Source organism: Gossypium raimondii, chromosome 9 (assembly GCF_025698545.1).
Source record: "Gossypium raimondii isolate GPD5lz chromosome 9, ASM2569854v1, whole genome shotgun sequence".
Lineage (NCBI taxonomy): Eukaryota > Viridiplantae > Streptophyta > Magnoliopsida > Malvales > Malvaceae > Gossypium > Gossypium raimondii.
The window spans coordinates 16,391,974-16,415,229 of NC_068573.1; the positions used below are offsets into that span (position 1 = coordinate 16,391,974).

The 23,256-nt window shown below is 35.1% G+C and overlaps 1 protein-coding gene and 1 long non-coding RNA gene across 6 annotated transcripts; both read right to left on the reverse strand.

Annotated features, from left to right (window-relative positions):
• Positions 1-14,243: 14,243 nt before the first annotated feature.
• On the reverse strand, positions 14,244-17,859 carry LOC105798531 (uncharacterized). 5 transcript variants are annotated; one of them, XM_052620978.1, is made up of 6 exons: positions 17,505-17,859; positions 16,391-17,110; positions 15,875-15,933; positions 15,488-15,616; positions 15,077-15,212; positions 14,244-14,819 (listed from the first exon to the last, which is right to left on the reverse strand). In XM_052620978.1, the coding sequence occupies exons 2-6, from the start codon at positions 17,093-17,095 to the stop codon at positions 14,487-14,489; spliced, it is 1,362 nt and encodes a 453-aa protein (XP_052476938.1). In that variant the 5' UTR covers positions 17,096-17,110; positions 17,505-17,859; the 3' UTR covers positions 14,244-14,486. The 5 variants fall into 5 exon arrangements, with proteins under 5 accessions (XP_052476938.1, XP_052476937.1, XP_052476936.1 ...); XM_052620977.1 differs by having other exon boundaries at positions 16,391-17,114; XM_052620976.1 differs by having other exon boundaries at positions 16,391-17,250.
• A 2,898-nt stretch (positions 17,860-20,757) lies between these two features.
• On the reverse strand, positions 20,758-22,326 carry LOC105798532 (uncharacterized). Its single transcript, XR_008188532.1, has 2 exons — positions 21,982-22,326; positions 20,758-20,947 (listed from the first exon to the last, which is right to left on the reverse strand). It is a non-coding gene; the product is annotated as an uncharacterized LOC105798532 (long non-coding RNA).
• Positions 22,327-23,256: the final 930 nt, after the last annotated feature.

Genomic DNA, 23,256 nt, shown 5'->3' on the forward strand with positions numbered 1-23,256 from the left:
TTTGAACAAATGAAAATCGATGGATACAAGTTTTCTGTATTGGTTGTGGTCTTGCATATGTTGCAGTCACACCATAGCTCAAAAGAGAATCCCGTATAAGCCCTCTTAAGCTTCCCGTTATATGGTTCTTGTGAGCTTCCCGTAAATAGCTCTTTGAAACATCCCGATCGGTTGTGATCCTGCATGTATTGTGGGCACACCGCAACACATATGAGCGTCCTGTTATATGGCTCTTTGTGAGCTTCTCGGTTAAAGGCTCTTTGTGAGCTTCCTGATTAATGGCTCTCTGGAGCTTCCTGATATGGCTTGCTTGAATTTCCCGATATATGGCTATCCGGAGCTTCCCAATTAATGGCTCTTCGGAGCTACCTATTATTTGCTCACACGAGCTTCCCGACTATGACTCTCATGAGCTTCTTGTTATTTAGCCCGAATAAGCTTCCAGTTACATAGCTCACATGAGCTTTCCGTTATTTGGCTCGAAAGTGTGCTTCTCAATTATATGCTCTATTGAGCACTCCCGAATATGAATTGACGGATTACAGTTTCGTACACTTCGAGTATACTACCAGTGTATCCATTGAAATTTCAAATAAACTCAACAGGCAAAGTTTTGATATGAGATAATCTTAATTTGAGATAAATTATTGTAAATGTATAAGATATATGGATATATGATATGGAAAGCATATGTATGTGAAATTGTTACACGATGAACTCATCTTTGTTACATGAAAAGTACTTGGAATTCATACTAACTTGCTTGATGAGTATATGTGTTTAGGCAATTGACCAATTTGCCTTGGATGCATGTTATTTGTATGTTTATTTTAAATGAACATGAATGGTAAGTTAATTTCCTGTTATGTGAATTTACTAAGCATTAAAATGTTTACTTTGTTTTCTTTCTTCTGTTTAATAGGACTTGGAAGCTCTTGAAGGTTGGAAAATCGATCGAAGTATCATCACACTATACTACTGCTCGTTTTGGTATAAATGGCAAACTTATTTTGATATAATGGCATGTAGAGACTAAGTTGGCCAATGATGGTATTAAATGGTTGGTTGTATCTAGCCATTGGAATGACTAGTAATGGCATGTTTGATGTATATGTATGAGGTTATATCATGTTTAATATATGTGTATTTAGTATGGTTGGATTGAATTTTGGTAAATTTATATAATTATACAATTAGGTAAGTTCGAATACATAAATATATGTAATGATATGTTATGCATAATACTTGTATTTGGCTTGGTTTAAATGTTTGAAATTGGTTGGTGAATATGCTTAAGTGATGTTGTAGGTGTGAGGCAAAATGAGTGAGAAATATGGCCTTAAAAATTGCCTATTTTTGTCCATATGGGCAGAGACGCGGATGTGTGTCTCAGCCGTGTGTGACACATAGCCATGCGTATGGGCGTGTGGTTTGATCGTATGTCCCCTACACCTAAGTTTTGAAAATTAAATTTACCACATTGCCTAGCACACTGGCGTGTGGCTGGCCGTGTGACACAAGTCAGAGAGTTATATGGGTAAGGACACAGGCTGGGACACGACTGTGTGTCTCATATCGAATGCCCACACAGCCTGGAACACGGGTGTGTCACTTGGCTGTGTCAACCACATGGCCTGGCCACACGGGCGTGTGTCCCCTGCATCTACGAAAAATTTTTAAAATTTTGCAAAAAATACATTGAGTTCCTAATTTAGTCCCAACTTGATTCTAACTCATGAATTGGCCCTTGAAGGTCCATTTAAGGGAAATATGATTGAATATGTCTGATTTCAAATGTGAATAGTAAATGACATGAATTACCTGTATTTGTTTTGTGAACTCTATTAATGCTCTATAACCCTATTCCAGCAACGAAAATGGGTTAGGGGTGTTACACCATCCATTAGTTTCCTATTGCCACCATTTTTATCACAGTACCTTGGTACTAGATTAACAATGCTCAGAACCACATCTAGTTAAGTATTGAACTTTTTAATCCAAATAGCCTCCTTTGTAGCCTTACATGTGAATATGTATTTAGCTTCAGTTGTTGAGTCTACTATCATCGCTTGTTTGGAACTTTTACAATTGATTGCAGTGTCATTTAATGTAAACATGAATCCATCATGCAATTTGTTGTCATCCTTATTTGATTGGAATGCAACATCTGTCCCTTAACTCAAAGTTTAGTCCCTCCATAAACTAGGAAAATGTCATTATTTCTTCATAAGTTCTTTAGGATATTTTTCACAGTAGTCCAGTGACCATCACCAAGATTACTTTTATATCTGCTCGTGATACTTAGCTCATAAGATACACCAAGTCTTGTGCATAACATGACATACATGATAGATCTCACTTTCGAAACATATGGAACCTTATATATTCTTATCTTATCTTTTTAAGGTTTATAACTCATCTCTTTTGAGAAATGTGCACCGTGCACCATAGGAAAATTTCCTTTCTTGGAAGAATCCATGCTAAACCTTTTTAGCATATTGTCTATGTAAATAGATTGAGAGAGTCCAAGCAACCCTTTTTATCTATCTCTATAAGTCCTAATTCCCAGAACATAGGTTACTTCTCCCTGATCCTTCATAGAGAATTACTTGGAAAGACAGATCTTAGTGCTCTGTATCATAGGTATGTCATTTCCTACCATTATTATGTCATTGAAAAATAATAATAGGAAAATAATTGAGTCACCATTTTTCTTCTTATAGACACATGAGTCATTGGGATTTTTAATGAAATCAAAATCTCTAATCGTTTCATCAAATCTGATATTCCAACTCTTAGATCTTGGTTTAATCCATAAATGGATTTTTGTAGTTTGCATACCTGATTAAGATTTGCAGTAGCCTTAAAGTCTTCAAGTTGTATCATATACATCTATTCTTGCAAATTCCCATTAACGAAAGTAGTCTTTCCATCTATATGACAAATCTCATAATCATAGAATGCCACAAAAGCAAGCATAATTCGAATGGATTTAACCATAATGATTGGTGAAAAGGTCTCTTCATAATCAACGATTTCAATTTGATTATAACATTTTCCCACTAGAGCGGCCTTATATGATTGCACTTTTCCATCCATGTCAATCTTTATCTTAAAGACTCATTTACACCCAATGGGTTTTATCCCTTCAAGTGTGATACGAGTTACAAGGCCCAAAATCAGGCTCATGGACGTGATGGACTCAAATTTCCTCAAGGCCCAATAATGAGTTACAAGGCCTAGCTATGATGTAACAGCCCTTTTTCAGTGAAATCAGAACAGTGGTTTCGGGACCACAAATTTGAAGTCAAAAATTTTATTTTAATATTATTTTAATATCTACAGCATGGTAATATTATAGTATAAAAATTTCGTTAAGAAATTTTACTGTTTGTATGCTCAATTTATGAAAAAGGACTAAATAGTGTGAAGTGAGAAAGTTGTGTTCCATTAGCTAAAAGTGTTAAATAGCTATAAAACCCTAAAGTGGAGGTCCTTGTATGGTAATTAGACCATTAAATGTGATATTGGATGTGCATGGCTTGGTAATTATGAAAATTTTAAAGTTAGGTAAAGATAATTTAATAATTAGCCAATTAAAGATAAAAATAAAATAAAACAAAATGTTCATCTTCTCCATTCATGCACAACCGAAAATTTCAGCAAGAAGTACCATTGGAAAAGCTTGAAAATTTTGCAAAAAAAAAGTCCCTTGCATGTAAGTGATACTTTGTCCCATTGTTGTTGATTTTTATGTTTTTGGAATTGTTGTAGCTTAACCTAGCTAATTAGGGGACTAATTTTCAAAATAGTTGAAAGTCTAGGGTCTTACCATGAATAAATTTTAGTTTTTTGTGAAGTTTAATGGAAGAAAATGAATCTTTGTTGTGAGTCAAACAACTTCTGTTAAGTGAGTTTTGATAAAATTGTTATTTAGGGGTTAAATTGAGAAATGTGAAAATTGTGTAGTAAATGTGTAAAATTGTGAAATGTATGGGCTTCTAGGAGCATATATGATATTCGGCTAGGGTTGGGTTTGGTGAAATTTCATGAATTTCATTTTTACGAGCCTAGGGACTAATTTGTAAAGAAGTCAAAAGTATAGGGGCAAAATAGTAATTTTTTCATAGCGTGATTTTTTGATTGAATTGAGTAGAATGAGGATTAAATTGGTTAAATTTGATTATATAGATCAAGAAAAGCAACATTCGGAATTAAATCGGGGAAAAGACAAAGTAGTGGCCTAACCGATCGTTTTATCTCCGTTCGAGTTTGAGGTAAGTTCGTGTAATTAAATTGCCTATTTATATGCTATAATTAAAATATATGTATGTGGATTGTGTAATTACTATGTACAATTATCAAGCGCATAACCGACGATGTACGAAGAATACCGAGTCCCGTTTGAACCTTAGGAATTCGTAGGATACAAATGACATGTCATTAGGGTTACCAATTCTAGCTTTTATGAGCTTATCGATACTCAGCTTGTATGAGCTTACCATTTTTCAACTCGGAGGAGCTTACCGTTTATAGCTCGTATGAGCATACATGTATAAGAATTAACGGATTATAGTTCAGTACACCTTGTGTGTACTACTCGCGTATCTAACGATATTCTAAGTGTTTCAACGGGCACAATTCTATTACGAGTTTATTTGAGTTCGATACTAACTAGTACAGGTATTTACATGGAAATGGTTTATATGATATACGGATACACGGTATAGATGTTACATGTACATGAAATTTCATATAATTGATGAATTGATGCATGATTCTCGGTTTTTATATGAATACATAGCTAACTTGGTTAATGATCATGTGTTAGGCTTTGGCCAAATTGATTTGTGTTATGCTTTGAGTTACTTACCTGGATTGTGGTTAAATGGTAAGTTAAATTCTGTATTATACGAACTTACTAAGCTTAATTGCTTACTCTGTTTATTTTTTGTGTTGAACAGTGTTTCGGAAGCTTGTTCGGATTGGAAGTTGTCGGAGATCTCATCACACTATCAAACGCTTATTTTGGTACTTTTGACATTATATTTTGAGTTTAATGGCATGTATAGGTCATTTTGGCTAATGGTAGCCTATGTGTTTTGCCATGTATTTAGCCATTGGATTTGGCTTGAATTTGATATATTTTGTTGTGTAAATATGTAAATAGCCTTATTGTATGTGATGTATGGTTTCCATGTGAATGCTTTGGTTGTGAATTGGTATTTTGGGTACCAAATGGTTGAGTTTGATAAGTGGCATACATGTTAAGTTATAGGCACAATGATGCATATATGTCTTTGACCATTTAGGTATGTTTGAGATACATAGTTTGCATGATTATAAGTTGTCAATTGAGGTGCTTATGGACATTCTGTTGTATGTGTGGATATTACATGTTATAAGCTTGATATTGGTTGGTTTTGAATGTTTAATTATGCCACAATTATATGCAAATTGTTGTGTTTAAGTTGGTACCAATTTGGGTGAGAAATATGGCTTGGAAAATGGCCTATTTTTGTCCACACGAGCATGTGTCTTAGCTGTGTGTCAGGTGACACGGTCGTGTGTCCCTTGTAACTTCTATAGAAATCAAGTCAGTAGCTTCACATGGCCTAGCACACGGGCATGTGAGGCCATTTCGAACGGTACACGGCCTGGCACACGAGCGTGTGGTCTGGCCATGTGACCCAAGTTAGTGAGTTACACGGGTACAGACACGAGCTGGGACACGGCCGTGTGTCCCCTTTTTGAATGCCCACACCGCTTGAGACACAGGCGTGTTTCTTGGCCGTGTGAGATACACGACCTTGCCACACGGGCGTGTGTCCCCTGCACTTTGAAAAACATTCAATGTTTTCCAAAAAATTTCTTGAGTACTCGTTTTAGTCCCGAACCATTTTTAATGTTTATTTTGAGCCTCAAGGGCTCATATTAGGGACCATATGATTGTTTATGAATGATTTTCAATTTGAATGAGAAATGTACATGAAATGTTTACTTGTTTGAGCTATAAGTCCGGTAATGCTCCGTAACCCTGTTCCGGCGTTGGATACGGGTTAGGGGTGTTACCTCCATGATCTTTCCTACCCACTCATCTTGTTTCCTTCCATCCATTCCTCCATTTCTCCATCCTATACTTTGATGCTCGAACACCGCAATGTCCCTTCCGCAAGGCCTAGAGCTTCGCACATCACAGTTTGCTTACAATAACACTGTATGGTGATATTTGATAGAAAGTCTGCGATATCTGATAGAAAGTCTCGTTTCCCATGGTCCTAGCTTCTTCTAATCCCTTTCCTGATTTCCCTTATCATAAATTTCATATGCAATATATGAATTTATGAATAAACCTTATGTAATCATGCATACTGAACTAGGTTGGCGGATACTCATAAATCCATGCAAACTTTCAACATACTTATCATTTCAAGGTTAGAGTGCAGAAACTCACCTGACGTTTCTTCTTCTTATCTTCTTATCTTTCCCAAATGTAAGGGCTTCCATTTTCTTAGAAGCTAAGCATGACAACCAAATCATGGGTTAAACTCAGTAAATCTCTTTTTAAACTTAGTTTTCCAGGAACATGCAGAACCCTTAAAATGGTTTTGGAAACTCTTAACTTTGTTTTCTGAATCTTTTAAACTTAGTTTTCCAGGAACATGCAGAACCCTTAAAATGGTTTTGGAAACTCTTAACTTTGTTTTCTGAATCTTACATACACCAAATGGCTAAGAACCTTACCAGCTTATTGGTTTCTCTATTTTTTCGACTTAAACCTCATGAGCACTGCTCCATGTAGAGCTTTCCAATACCATTGCTTTCTCAGAGCAAACTGAGAGGAATCCATCTGATGATTCATTTCTCAGCTAAATCACGACTTCAACTGTATATCAACCATTCATCCATAATCATTTTGTCTCCCACTAAGAGACTAGCTGGTTATATCCTAACCGAATTAGGATTGCTTTTCAACCCTGTCCAATTTCAGTTACTATCTTTTTTGGGTTTTCCAATGAAGACTACCAACTTTCGATCTTTTCAATTTAACCCCTAAAGTTCCTAATTTTCGGGTTTAAAGGATTTTGGATGTGATATGTTTGATTTGATATAGTTAAAAGATGTTTAACGAATCAAAAAAATGAGATAGGTGATGAGCTTGAGTTGATAGAGGAGATGAATATGAACATGAAGCACAAAATGAAAATAGACATACAGCTAAAAACCCTAGGAACTAATATTCCCTACTAAATCACGACTTTCACTTGTAAGCCTAGCAAAACATTAGGTCTCTCGATTCCTCGTGCTTAGTGAGTTGGATTGGTACAATCAATTGTCTGAACTCTCATTTTCTTTAATTCTAATCGTGCACATTATCTTCAAGTATAAACATGCATTAAGAGCATCAATACAAAACAACATTACATATCATCACAGAAAATTCATAATTTCATCACTTCATCACTAATATTCACCGGTATTTGCAATCTATTTAGCTAAATATTAATATATCATAAGCACAACATTCAACAACTGAAATCATAATTATAATTGTAAAAATTAAAGAGACTAAGGCTTAGAATTACCGGCAACTGAACAAGATGACCATTAAGAATAAGTACCCGTTATCGAGGATAGATGATCTGTTTGACTAGTTTTGAGGAGCTTCTATTTTCTCCAAGATTGACCTTCGATTTGGATATCATCAATTAAGGGCTAAAGAGGCTGATGTTCATAAGACAGCGTTTAGGACTCGTTATGGTCACTACGAGTTCCTAGTGATGCCATTCAGACAGACTAATACACCGACAACTTTCATGGATTTAATGAATCGAGTGTTCCAGCCTTATTTGGATCGGTTTGTAGTGGTATTCATCGACGATATACTAGTTTACTTGAGGACTGATGATGAGTATGATGAGCACCTTCGAGTCATTCTTCAGATTTTGAGGGGAAAACAACTCTATGCTAAGTTTAGTAAGTGCGAGTTTTGGCTGCGTAAGGAGACAATTCTTGGTCATGTAGTTTCGGCTGAGGGGATTCAAGTTGATCCTCGAAAGATTGAGGCTGTATTGCAGTGGAAGCAGCCTAGGAACGTGTTTGAGATCCATAGTTTTCTGGGACTTGCGGGATATTATCGACGATTTGTAGAGGGTTTTTCATTGATTGCAGCACCCTTGACTAAGTTGCTACGTAAGGGTGTGCTGTTTAACTGGACTGATGCACAACAAGAGAGCTTTGAGAAGCTCAAGATTGTACTGACTGAGGCCCCTGTTCTGATACAGTCGAAGCCTGGAAAGGATTTTACTGTTTATAGTAATGCATCACATGTCGGTTTGGGATGTATGTTGATGCAGGATGGTAAGGTGGTAGCCTATGCGTCTCGTCAGCTTAAGACCCATGAGGCGAATTATCTGATGCGTGACTTGGAGTTGGTCGTTGTGGTATTCGCACTGAAAATCTGGAGGCATTATTTATATGGTGAGAAGTGTATCATCTACACTGATCATAAGAGCCTCAAGTATCTCCTCACTCAGAATAAACTTAATCTTAGGCAGCGTAGACGGAGTGAGCTGCTTAAAGACTATGACTGCACCATTGAGTACCACCCTAGTAAGGCCAATGTGGTGGCTGATGCACTGAGCCGTAGGGCTATGACTAATTTGAGGGCGATATTTGCTCGCCTAAGTTTATTTGATGATGGTAGTTTATTAGCTGAGCTTCAGGTTAAGTCGTCATGGATTTAGCAGATTAAGGGTAAGCAGTTGGAGGATGAGTCGTTTGGTCTTTGATTCCGGCAAATTAAGAGTGGTAGTACTACGGATTTTGGACTGAACAGTGATGGGGTACTCTATTTCCGTGGGAGAATCTATGTTCCAAATGATACTGATTTGAGACAGGCCATATTGAGAGAGGCGCATATTAGCCCTTATGCTATGCATCCTGGCAGAAATAAGATGTATCGAGACCTTCATGAGTTATATTGGTGGTCAGGGTTGAAACGTGAGGTTACTGATTTTGTGGGCAGATGTCTGACTTGCCAACAGGTTAAGGCTGAGCATCAGTTACCTTCGGGTTTGCTGCAGCCGGTTAAGATATCTCTTTGGAAATGAGAGCGAGTAACTATGGATTTCGTTAATGGGATGCCTCTAACACCCACTAAGAAGGATTAAATATGGGTCATCATGGATCGATTAACCAAGTCCGCCCACTTCATACCAGGTCGTACTGATTATTCTCTACAGAAGCTGGCGAAACTTTATATTTCTAAGATAGTGAGACTGCATGGAGTATCGGTTTCGATCACCTCTGATAGAGATCCTCATTTCGTGACTAAGTTTTGGAGGAAGTTATATGAGGCTCTAGGTTTAAGGTTGGACTTCAGTACTGCATTCCATCCTCAGACTGATGGTCAGTTTGTGAGGGTGATTCAGAAACTGGAGGACATTTTGAGGCGCTACTGCTCTGATCCTACTCATATTGTCCCTATTAAAGAGATCGAGGTTAGGCCAGATTTTACCTTTGAGGAAGAGCCGGTTCAGATTCTGGATCACGACATTAAGGTTCTAAGAAGGAAATCCATTCCACTGGTAAAAGTTCTATGGTGTAATCATAGCACTAAGGAGGCCACATGGGAGCCTGAGGTTGCGATGTGTCCTTATCTGTTCTGATCAGGTAAATTTCGAGGACGAAATTTTTTTAGGGGGTAGAATTGTAACGCCCCAAAATTTTAATTTTGGGTATTGTGAATGTGTGACACAAAATATCTATCTGCTTTAGTGGTTATGTGTTCTGGGTGTGTTTGGGAGGTTTCAAGTTCAAGCTAGGACCTGGACATCTTTGGTCAATAGGCTTTTAAATAAAAGTTGGCAAATAATTAACAGAATGGGCCTACTGGTCTGGTGGATAAGTGGAGTGTTGGTGTGAAGGACGTCCTGTGTTCGAATCTTGGCGTGGACATTATTTTTGCTCGTGCGTCCAGGAGAGTTTGAGATGGACTAAAAATCTGAGTAGTGGATTTAGTGGGGAGTTTGATGGTGAGAAATAATGGATTGGGGTGGTTATCAAATATTCTGTTCACCTTTTTTTTCCCTTTTTTTACTTTCCACAAAATCCCTCCACCCTCTTGCCGTTTTTCTCTTCATTGCTGCCGAATTTCTGCTCTCTTTTACCCTTCATCTTCTTGATTTTTCTTTTCCCACTCTACCTCGTGTCGCTCCATGTTTGTCTGCGATCGTTCGGTAAGTTTTAGATAAGTGATTTGTCTCTATTTGTAAACTTTTTTCTGAAGTGTTTTGTTTATGCCAATTAGGGGAGGATTCAAGGGCTCGTAATCACCAATCGGAGTCTTAGTTTGTGTGGGAATTACTGTTCATCGGTTGAAGGTAAGGTTTAGTCCCTTATGGGTTAAAATATCGATACGAGTTAGATTTGGGATCACGTTATGTGGGATTAAATTAGTGTTATTTGTTCAATTATAGGCTTTGGATTGCTCAGGGACTATTTTAGCATCAAATAAAACTAGATGTGTACCCGAAACGCAGAAAACGAGATTCAGTGAAAAGCTGAAATTACTTGCTGTTTGGACAGTAGCAGTAGGCTAACTTCGAAAAATCACCATAAATTTTGGAAATCAAATTAGAGGATGAAAAAAATATGGAATTAAAATTTATTGAGTCTAGTTTCTCATAGAAAAAATGGTGTAAGTAATGGAATTATAAATCATGAGATATAATAAGTTTTATGAGACAAGGTCAGAATGAATTTGGGTTCCCCTATTCTGACTTTGGAAAATCATCAAAAATTGGAGAAAATTAATTAGGGGCTAAAATTTACATGTTTAAATTATTAATGACTCTATTTTCAATAGAAACATTTGGTAACATCATCCAAATTTTTACTAAGAGATAAATAATTTTAGCAAAGAAAGATCAAAGCTATCAGACAGTAGAATAGGGGTAAGAATGAAGATTTTACTGTATTTATTGGCTGAACCAAAAATTCTAAAAATTTTATGGTAGAAAGGTATTTGAATCTAGTTTCAAAAGCATCAAGTAAAACTTAATTTGGAATTTTGTAGCTCAAGATAGAAATAATTTAGTAACAGTATCTCAAGTAGACAGCTTTGAAGAAACATATAAGTAAATAGTGAAAACATATATGAATATTTAGCGAGCACGGGTTATATTAAAAATGGACCACACGGTCAAGGCTAATTTTGGTCAAGTGGGCCACACGGCGTGTGGGCCCACACGGGCAGACCACATGGGCGTGTGAGCCAATTATCACTGAATTGATTGCTAAGGTTGCACAGGTCTCCCAAGTCGACTGTGAACCTACTGTAGGGTCGGTAAGCATCACTTAGACCCCTAATTGGTACTAACTGACTGTTTGATTTATATATGTGTTGAGCATGATGATAGTATGTTTGTATACTGAACTGGTTATATGTACTGATGTCCTGAGATAGCATGTCATGACTTGTATGTTGCATTGCATGGGATTGGGTTAATTATATTTGGAGGAAGTGTACTGAACGGCTCTTAAGCCTAACATACTGGCAGCTCAGCTGCAAATTACTATTTTGTGCCGCATTCGATACTACCTAGAGTGTAGGGATGGGTGGGTTGATTTGATCCCCACATGGAGTGTAAGGTTGGACGGAGATGGTGTGTAGAGGCTGGTTGGGTAGGACTTTGTTATTGAATACTGCATGACTGCAGTTGATATTGTGATGGGCTAAGGCCCTACTGCATATTTGATACTGTACTGAAATGGGCTAAGGCCCAAACTGCTACTGCTAGTGATACTGAAATAGGGATTAGGCCTAGGACTGCTTTAACTGTGCACTGTGATTTGCTATTGTTTGTTTTCTGTGGGATTACACACTGAGTTTTCGTAAACTCACTCATTTTGTTTAAATGTGCATAGGTAATCCCCAGATCTAGACGGATCGGTGCGGCGGAGGACTCGGCCGTGACCACGGTTTTGGACTTTCATGGTTTTTAACCTATATTTTCGATAATTGGTTTTATTTCTATTCTATTTTTACTGGCTATGTTTTTGGGTTGTAATTGGACTTTCGGACTTTGGTTTTGGGTTTTAATTATCTTTACCTTATGGATTACAACTGCTAGTAGTAGGAAACCTCGGTTTTCAAAAGAAACAAATGTTTTTCCTAAACGCACGATTGTTTAATCTGTTTTAAAAGCTTCTGCAAACGAAGAACGTTTTGAAACTATCGATTAAATGAGCAACACAATTTTGGAACTGATATTAAGATAAGGAATTCTATGGAAATGATTTTAACGCGACAACACGGTTTTCAAACACCCTATAATGTGACATCGCTAGATCCGGCCATAACGTCTGGGCCGAGTTTGGGGTGTTACAATTCAACACTTTCTACAACAATTATAACATGATTTTACCATAGTTCAATTTAACACCAACATGCATGAATGCAACCTTTCAAAACCTAAATGCTTTTAAGCTTTAACAGTGGCAAGTTAACTCATCTTCCATAATTGAAAAATCTATTTCATGAGTGATGTAAAACTAACTTCTTAGATTAATAATCTAACTAAAATTTACTTGGAAGGCTTACCCTTTTCCCTTAATGATGAACGACCGTGGATGAATAAACCAAAATTTATTTCTTCTTTTCTTAAGAACGAACCGCAAGAAGATGAAATTTTTTTCGTTCCTCTCTCCCATTTTCTCTTATATATGAACATTTAATTATCATATAATTAAACATATAAATTAAATTAAAACATTAAAATGGCTAGTGGAGATCAGCGGCTAAGATCAACCAAGGTCGTTAATCACACCAGTCTATGGCTTAATTGCTAGTTAAATCCTTAAGCAATTCTTTAATTAAATCTCACTAGTGCAATCATTTTGCAACTTAGTCCTTGTACTATAATTTAACAACTTTCCTAATTTAATTACTTAGTAAATCAATACTATAATTTCATACTTGATACATAAATATCTAAATTAATATTTTGTTTAATTAATTACTAAATAATTTTATTTCTAGTTTAATTACTATTTTCTAATTTCATACTCTCTTCATAACTGCTCGATTAAAATATTTGGACGACTCAATTTAATAAATTCGATCCTAAAACTTACTTTTTTCGACATAAAAAAATTTGACTCTTTACATTCCCAAAAAGGTGAATCAGAAAGGTGAATTAAAAAGATGAGTTGGCACACATAGATGAAGATGAAGGCAAAATCAAGAAAAGCTTAAGATCTAGAGTTTACAAATTATATATAAGTGAACTACAAAATGAAAAAAAAAATCCAAATTCCTACCCAAAATTTAAAGGAAAATATCAAAAACCTCTCTATACTTAATTTTTAAAACTTTGCAACCCAAAAGGTATTTGCATTGCGACTTCCCTCTACTGTTTTGACACTACTTGACATAACTCCAACATTTCAAGACATCCTCTCATGAGCTATTTGCTTTTTCATAATCTTCTTTTAATCTATACTAATTAAACTCCAAAGAGGATAAAATGTGCATAAAAAATTAATTATAAATGATGAAATGAAAAACCATATAGTTTAAATCTAAAATACTAAAAACAAAACTAACTAATTTCATTTAAAAACAAGTATCAATTAAACACCTATCATGCTGTACTGATGTCAACCTATCACTGTGCATGAGATCAACAGCAATGAATATGAAATAATGAAATGAGAAAGAGAATACATAAAAAAATGCATACAAAATTTTTTTTCTCTTACCATAAATTTTAACCCACAGCAATTCTGCCCCATCAATAATTTTATTGTCGAAAACAACAAGGTTTATAAAATTAAAAAAGTTAAAATTTGTCATAAGTCTTTATACTTTTTAAAAATAAAATTTAGTTCCTATATTTCTATTGCATGAAATTTAATCCATATACTTTTTAGATTTTTAAATTCAGGCCTAACTGTTAACATCATTATTATTTTTGTTAAATTTGATGTTGTGCCATTTTTAAATAAAATTACTTAAATCATGTAATTAAAAATAACTTTGTAATTAACTTGAATTTAATAAAAAATTTAACAGTTAGAACCTAAATTTTAAAATCTGAAAAATAAAAGAACTAAACTCCATGAAATAATAATACAGAGACTAAATTTCTATTTTTCGAAAACTACAGAGACTGTGGCACTAAGAAATATCTATTATATATATTCCATGATTGGAACCAGAGATGCACAAAAGGAGATTTCAAAAATTGACAAATTTATTCACTTCATGACGAAGCCGAGCTAGATTTTGAGCCTAACTCTTAAGTTCAATATTATGCAGATATTTCTTCCCTCATCTAAGCCTCATTTCTCCTTTAACCCGTATATAGCACTCAGGATTATGAGATGATAAATTATTAAAGGAAAGGAGCACAAATGAATCAATGAATATTGTTCGTCACAACCATAATGTTTGATCTTCTGAATGTACATCATCATTATCAATCGTCCCTGTGTGATTCCTTGAGCAACATTAGCCCAGATTCATCTTTTTCGAACAGGCGTTCAATCAATTCATTCCAGCTTACTTTTGTCTTGCTTTTCCCTGATGACCCAACAGATGATTCGCCAGTTGATTTATGGGAGTTGTCTCCATCCTCGTGCTCGTCGAAAGTTCCGTAACGGGAAGGTAAATAAGCATGGGGTACTGACAGTGTAACGGCCCTTTGGAGTGCAGCTTTGTGCTCTTCACTGTGTTCTCTAGCCAGAGTCTCTTGCCGTTCCATTCTCTGTTTTGCCGGGATCTCCATGATCCGGTCTTTCTCCAACATTAACTAAAGCAAAATCAAAAGAACAAGTTTTCGAGGTTCCGTCTCAGTGTAGTTTAGACAACATATCGCAAAGGAAACCAACCAGCAAAGAGAGATTCGCATGCAACTCATCAGACCAATCAATTGAAGTGGACCGGTCTATTTTTTTTTATCATTGCTTTAATCCATCTATACCACTATAAATGCATTTATTTCATCCACTGTCTATGGCTCCATTCATTAAACCATTACCATGAAAAATAAAGTAGATTTAAACTTACATCCATAGCTCGCCGTGCTTCTCTCTCTATCCATATAATAGCATGGTCTGAGGTGGCATTACAAGAAAGAACGATGTGCTCGAACCTCCCATCCACCGGCACTGCTGTCCTCACAACAGGGGGAAATCTTCCTAATCTGAAAGGTTGATGATCTATAATTAACACTCCATCAAAAAGGACAAACTTTCGTATGCATTGTGGTAACACAAGGACTGTCTGTATTTCTCTATGCTATATAATGACAACTAAACTAAATCCAATGGAATTTGGACACCTGCTCTACATAAGAGCCTGTACTAGAATTCAACATTGCAGCGGTATCAAAGTTGATGCCACTTCACTTAAGTAATCGATAACCAAACTCAGTAAGCGCTAAGTAAAATGTAAAGGAGAGAGTTAAGCTTGTTATACCTGAAAGGCTTTCGCTCAACAATATGATAGAGGCGACCGGGTGCGTACAGCCTCCTTGGATCTCTAAGCATCTTCTCCTCTGGTATACAGGTATCCCTCATGCATCTCATACAAAGTAGGCATGGCAAACTGTTTAAATGGAGAAAGCAACAAGTTGTCAATGGATTAAAAATAACACCAAAAGAAAGAACGGTTAGATTCGCAAGAATAGTGGATCTATAACTAACTTTTTCCTTTCATTTTTTTTCAGCTTTTTCATGTGCCAATTATGGTTGTTTATTGGGAGAATTGTACAATAGCTTTGAGAAGGATATTATTACATACTCCAGAAGCCTATCAGCTTTAAACATAACTGTAATTGAAATGGGTGATAAAGTCCAACCATACCAGAAAACCGACTTGAAAATGTCTTCCAAAGGCGTAGCTGTTCGTGGCAAGAAGTCATCCTAATTCAGCAGTAACCATATTAAATACAAAAGGAAAATAACGATAATAATATAGCGATTGATATGTCGAAGAGTTAAATGCATAAAATGTCAGAAATCAATCACTATGATTCACAAATATAACATACACCAACTAATATAAAACTCAATCATGTGTTAAATTGAGTCCATTGTGTTATAGAACTAATCTCTGGGCAAAAAAACCCATTCATAACTAATTTCTCTAAGGACATCCTTTTATCTTACTCGGAACAGAGACATCACATGCCTCATACCCCAAATTTCTTAGTTAAACAACATGAAGTGCTACACGATTCAAGATACAAGTACTGCAAACTACAATTCATGAGGCACTTCTACAAATGGCAGTGACAACATGATGTTTACATTAGACCAACCATTAGTATCATTCCTATAACACAATAATGTCAAACAAAAAGGAAAAGAAACAGCTTGCCTGAAGAACCACAGAATTGATGACATCCGCATATCGGACTGCTAAGTTTAGCGACATGCACCTAGCAGGTGCAATAGCATAACACCTAATTCTCCTTCTGTCGATGTTTCCCAGTTTATCATGATGCCGAACAACCACCAATGCCAACATGGCTGCTACACCCGAGCCAAGAGAATGTCCTGCAAACGTCAAAGTATAATTCGGATGCTTCTCCACCAATTCCTTCAAGATATCACACTCCGCCTCCAAAACCCATCCAGCAGCTTTCAAAAGTCCATTATGAACATATCCACCATCAAATTTCTTTTTCCCCAGTTTATTATCCAAAAGCACTTGGTAGTCAGACTCCTTTGCCAAATTAAGACCTCTAATGGCAAGGACTATATCGGCATGATCATGATCAAGATATAATATATACGGAGGAGCACGTCCTTGAGTGTTTTCATAAGTTTTTCTGAGAATCAACCAATCTGGGTTGATCCCATAGCCACCAGGTGGTTCAAAAAGGGGGTGTCGAAGATCTTCTTCATAGACTGCTAGAATATAGCGGCATAGTCGTGGGACAGGCTCAAACTCTTCAGCAGTCGCAAGGCCCCATGTTTCACTGTCATGACCAGCCGTATGGAGGCATCTTTTCCATGCCCACCGTGCACATGCCAGACAGTAAACACATTCAAGGAGTGGGACACCACATATGATTGACATCGAATTGCCTACCCTCTAACTATCACAATGTAGATCATCACACGTAAATGCTCAGAAACTAGGGAAATAGCCTACTGATGTAGGTAATGCCAGACAGGAACTTTCTTAATGCCTTGAGAATTGGATGAGATGCCAAAATCCAAATCTATTCAACACTGCTTGTAGAACTTGGAATTTAAACATGCAATCTAATAACAAGAAAATATAACTTGTAGATGCTTTATCATATAAATTTCAACTACAAACAATGTAGAATATAATGAATAGGAGTTTAGAACATGATCTCAGCATCCATCTAGGATGCAGTCTTAACATAACATACCAAAACAAATATAAGAATTGATTCATCAGCAAAAAGATTTAAGTATATGCTTCAACATCATGTGAAGGGTCAAACACAGGCACTCACCAGAGACAGAAGATGATAACTCCAATCGGCTCACAAAATCGATAAGTTTTACCAGGAAACAGAATCTGGGTCTTTCTATGATCAGGGTTTCAATGACTGATGAGTGATCAACAATTTCATCACTGAAATAGTCAAAGAAAAAGCATTTTTACAGCTACAAGAGAAAATAAACAAGACCCAAGCTATCAGATTTCCGTCTGATCAAGAACCGAAAAGCATAGGAGTAATAAAAAAACAAATTCTAGAATCCTCAAATTATGCAAATCTTCATTGATAAGGAAATGATAAGAGATAAGGAATTTTAATTGATGAAGGGGATATTGTGAGAGTGGGTTAATGATGAATTGATAAATGAGTATATTTTAAATTGATAGGGAGACCAAATATAAAGGCTGCCTGTAAGTCAAAGTCCAATTGGCAGATGGGTGAAGGGGAAGGCTCATCATTTTGTCTGTACTTTAAATGGCAGTGAGTTAAAAGTAAATAAGTTGAGAGTTGCAGTGGCTTTTTGGTCTTCTCGGGTGAAATTAATCATTTTTGTCCGAACAGTGCCTCATCATCAATCTATTCTATCCTTTATAATTTTTTTACCCCTAATTTAAAAAAAAATTATTTTAACTTTTTATTTAATTTAAATTTTTCAATTTATATTTTCTGTCAAATCACTCTAAGTTAGTTAATTTTATTAATGTGCCATACACGTAAATTACATGCCAACATTTAATTAATTTTAAAATTTTATAAAATATTAAAAATACTATTTATACTTTTTTAGTAAATTTAATGATTTTAATATTTGAAAATAGTTTTATATTTTTTCTGAATTTTTAAAATGTTAAAAATTAATTAAATATCGACGTGTCATTCACATAGCAACTCATGTGTATACCATGTTAACAAAGTTAAAACGTTAACTTTTTTATCCATTTTAGGTGATTGGATAAAAAACACAAATTTAAAGATGAAAAATTAAATGAAAGGTTAAAATAATTTTTTTTATAAAATTAAAAGGTCTAATAAGTTATTATGCCTTATTTATATTTTTTTAAGCTTACGTATCATCTAGACTTGTCCATCGGCCGAACTGCCTGTCTCAGCTCGAAGGCCCGCCCGAAAAGTAGAAATGTTTGAGTAAAAATGGAGGCCCAAAATGGGCTTGGGTAAAAAAAGGCCCATTTAGAAAATGGGTTGGGTCTTGGGTAAGGTTTTTTGGTCTAGGCTCGGCTCGACTCAAATTTGCAAAAAAAAATGTTGTTTTGCTATTGTTTTCCCATTGCTTTGTTGTTATTTCACTATTGTGTTACTACTATTTTGTTATTATTTGGATATTGTAAAAAAAATACGGGCGAACCGAAATTTTAGCATTTTTATCCGAATCGAGCTTGAGCAAAAATTTAAGTCCATTTTTTAAGTCGAGCCAACCCGAACCTATCAATTGGGTTTAGAATTTTGTTAGGGCTTAGCTCGACCTATGAAGAATTTTAGTATCATCCATTTTAATCAAAGGAAGCTGAAAAATCAAAATACTTTTCCATAAGTAATGTTCAAACATTGATGAATGCAAAATATAAAATTTAAAAAAAAAAAAATCTTTGATTATTGTTAATGTGATAGTTCAAAATTTGAGATGAACCCGAATGTTGTTTTATTCGTACAAGATGAAGGTAAGTTAAAAGACTTTGTGATAAAGAAAGCAAGGAATATAAGGTTATTGAAGAAAAAGATGAGAGGAACGGGAACGGCCCCGTGAAGGGATAATACTTGCAGCTTGACCCTTCATTTATTTTTTTGTTTTGTCTTCAAGTATCATAACATGGTAATCTTACTTTGTAGTTTGTACCCTGTTGACTAGCTTTATTAATACTTTGACAGTTATATTGGTTTAACAATTGTTACCCTTGGATTAGGTATGAGACAATTGTTACTAAGAATCCCCCAAAATATGTATTAAAAAGTCTGAAATTTTACGGTCCAAAAATGCTAACATTTATTGCAAGATATATAGCAATTAAGTTGCAACTAATGTTGCATCCACTACAATAGAACAGGTACGGCGCTTTTAAGTCAAGTGCTGCTAGTTTTTTTATTTTTGCTGCACTTGTTTAGACAAACGCCACAATAGGTTAATTTTAGTGGCGTTTTAAGGGGAAAATGCCGCAACGCTTTGAAAATTTTTTAAAATTAAAACATCATATTAAATATAAAAAAATAGCGGCATTTGTAAAATAGGTGTCGCCTTAGAGTTGCTATTTAGTGGCCTTTCTATATTAGTTGCCACAATAGGTTACTTCTATAGTGACATTTTAAAATAAAAACGTGCAAAAGGTATATTCTCTTGTGTCGTTTTAGTTACAAACGCCACTAAATATCTTTTACAGACTAAGCCCTGGAATTTTACTCCTAATTTCTTAAATCAATAAAACATAAAACGTAGCTCCTCTTTTGGTCGTCGCTAGTCTCTTCCGCTCTTCTCTGCCACTATCTATCTTTTGCCTCCGCCACCGTTCTTCGTTACCACTCCCACAGTCATTCTTTAGTTGCTATGTCAAGGTAAGGCATGCACAACCCAGATTTTCTTTTGTTTGCTGAATAGACTCTGAATTTGTTAATGGATCTTTCTTTTTCAAGTATAAAATATTATAGAAACATGCATAAAGTAGTTAGCAATGCTTATCTGATTCAATTCATAAAGATGGAGTTGTATTTGTCTATGTTTTGTAACCCAAAAATAATTCCCTGCACAGATTAGTTCCAACTAAATGCACAGGTGACATATAATCATCCAAGCACAATCTATTTGGTTGATAATGTGATACTATCACTACATCAAAACAGGCTTTTAGCGGCGTTTTTTTAGGCCTTTAGCAGCGCTTTTTAGCGCTGCTAAAAGTATTTGCGACGCTTTCACTAGCGCCGCAAAAAATGCCACTATTGACAACGTCGTTAACTTTTGCGGCGTTTATGAGGCAAAACGCCACTAAAGATCATGTTCTTTAGCGGCACTTTACCCACAAACGCCGCTAAAGAACATGATCTTTAGTGGCGCCTTACCCACAAACGCCGCTAAAGAACATGATCTTTAGCGGCGCTTTAACCACAAACGCTGCTAAAGAACATGATCTTTAGCGGCGCTTTTGATAAAAGCGCCACTAAAGGTCATAAAAAAATATTATAAAAGCACCACAAATCCAATTTAGAAATGTATAATTTAATTTGAAGACGTATTAAAATGGAAATTCGTGAACAAGACGTATAAGGAATTGTGATCGAGGTACGTTGATACGAATAGCATGATCAAAGAACTTAATCACGTAAGGAAAACACATGGTTAGACAGATCTTTTTACATTTTAATACATCATAACCATAATTGGTACAATTTTATACCCTAATTGTTGCACCAGCTGCAGTTTCCAGTTGAAGAACCTTGATTCCATTGACCTCCTGCATTATCCATTAAAGAGAAACAAATGTAAAACAAGTGGTCTCCATTCAGTGTATATATATATATATATATATATATATATAAACACAAAAATTAAGTAGTAATTATAAAGACAATAAATAAAAATCAATACCCACAATTAAAACATAAAATGCCAAACATCACAGAGACTAAGGACAGTATACATATACCTATACAGTATATAATAACTCTCCAAACACATGAAAAACTTAAAAAGAAAAGGAAAAAAAAGAAATATATATACCTACATCGGACAATATGCGTATCCACACAGATACATGAGTACAAGTTTGCTGCAATATTTTCATTTAAGTCATATATCCCTAATAGCTAATTCAACATCCAAGGCAAAGTAAACATTTACCTGTCCCTGTTTCCGAAACTACAAAGTAAAAAGCCAACCTTTTGATGAGTTTACTTATGCAAACTACCATTTTGTGCCTTATATTTTCTAGTATTCTCTTATTACAAAGGTGCTTCACCAAAGAAGAACAACTAGAAAATATAATAGGGTACCACTTTACTTCTCATCAAAGATGAAACTTATAGCATTTTTTTTCCAATGATTCTCAAAAATAAATTCAGCGCAAAATATTTCTGTATGATGTTTTAGAACATTTATGCATTTCTGCATTTTCATAGAAAACAAAAAAGAAGTCTAGTGACAGACGGACAATACATAATGAGATCAAAAGGTAGTTAACTCAACAAGTTGTCTATAGGAAAGGAAATGGCAAGTTAAGCTGTGCTCAAGATTATCTGAAACCAATCTTCTCTATGTTGTTTATGTAGCTCAAATATGCCTATAAGAATGTTATGTGTTCACTTAACAGTTAGGTCTTGCTCCCTAATCATAAAATAGACACATTATACTGATGTTATCACTTAGGAGGAGGATTATTCATGAAGCTCTCGATTGAAAAAGTTATGCATAATTATTTTAACAGAAACTTTGAACTATAAAGTGTTAGGATATAATGTAATAATATTTAAGGAATTCAAAGTGTCATACATTGATAAGCCTCACTGCAGTGTCAGCACCAATTACAAAAGCACTACCCGGAAAAAATTCAGCTTTCTTATAGAAATAAGGCTGATTAGAAATTATTACTGTCTTTCCTGCCATTATAGAAACACAACCATTTATTCATTATTATAAAAGCTGTAAAATCAAAATAATAGCAATTAGGGAACCCTGCAAAAATTGTATGTGATTGAGAATGCAAGCAAAAACTGATACAACATACTGTCATCATTTTAAGAAATACAAATTTCTATATGAAGTTCAAAATCAATAGTGAATATACCTTTATAACAGGGGCTTGTTAAAGCCTCAAATATTACTGATAAAATTTAAACCAAAAACCCGAATGAGAAAAGAAGCAGATAAACACTTAAAACAGACTTTAGATAATGACACTATTAATATAAAATATGCTCCATTGTAATATTGAATGTTACACTATTTGGGCCTTCCAATGTTTTGAATGTTTTTTTAGATTAGTAGTATACAAGCTATACATCAACCTATTTATATACATCAATCTTTTTACAGTAATATTAATATTACAATATGTTTTGTATACAGTATGTGCTAAATTTTCTTTGCATGTACATCTTTATGGATTTATCTATTCAATTTTCCATTGCAACTCAAATGGAAAATTTCTAAAAGGTAAAACAAGGAAATCCTAAACAACATTCAATCTGTCTTATCTAAGCTAATTACACAAAATTTATTCATAGGGACTAAAAGGCACCAAAACCCGTACCAGTAGTTACAAAGTGAGCAAGCAAAAAGAACAAAAAAGCAAAAATAAAAGTAAGCAAGCAGTAACAAAAACCCATACCAGTAAGTAAGCAAGCAAAATGAGAAAAAAAAAACAAACAAACAAAAATAAAAGCAAGCAAAATGGGGAAAAAGAACAAAATAAGCAAAACATTGTCGAAACTTGAACCCGGGTCTCTCGAGTGAGAGCCGAGTATCCTAACCAACTAGACTACAAAGGATTGATAATGTAAGACTATTTTTATTTTTGTTTTTATCTATTTATTAATTATTTGTCATTTTTAGAGGGTGGTAAGCAGGGTTTGCAAAAGATAGCATTATGCTTTAACATTGGCTTTAAGGCCTCTTGTGAATCAAATATGTTTGAGTAAATGCTATCTCAGTAAGACAAAAGTAACTATACTAGATATTCAATAACTTGAATTCATTCAAGGTATGCTAAACACTATCAGCTTGCTAGTAATTCTCCTTATTGGGAGTTACATCCCAGAAAATAAG

Coding starts and splice junctions, on each gene's coding strand:
- LOC105798531 (XM_052620978.1), bottom strand. CDS start 17,095: ATGTCAATCATATGTGGTGTCCCACTCCTTGAATGTGTTTACTGTCTG. Junction 15,617..15,874: donor ATTTTCAAGTCGGTTTTCTG/GTATGGTTGGAC, acceptor CCATTTAAACAG/TTTGCCATGCCTACTTTGTA. Junction 15,213..15,487: donor GTTGAGCGAAAGCCTTTCAG/GTATAACAAGCT, acceptor TCAACCTTTCAG/ATTAGGAAGATTTCCCCCTG.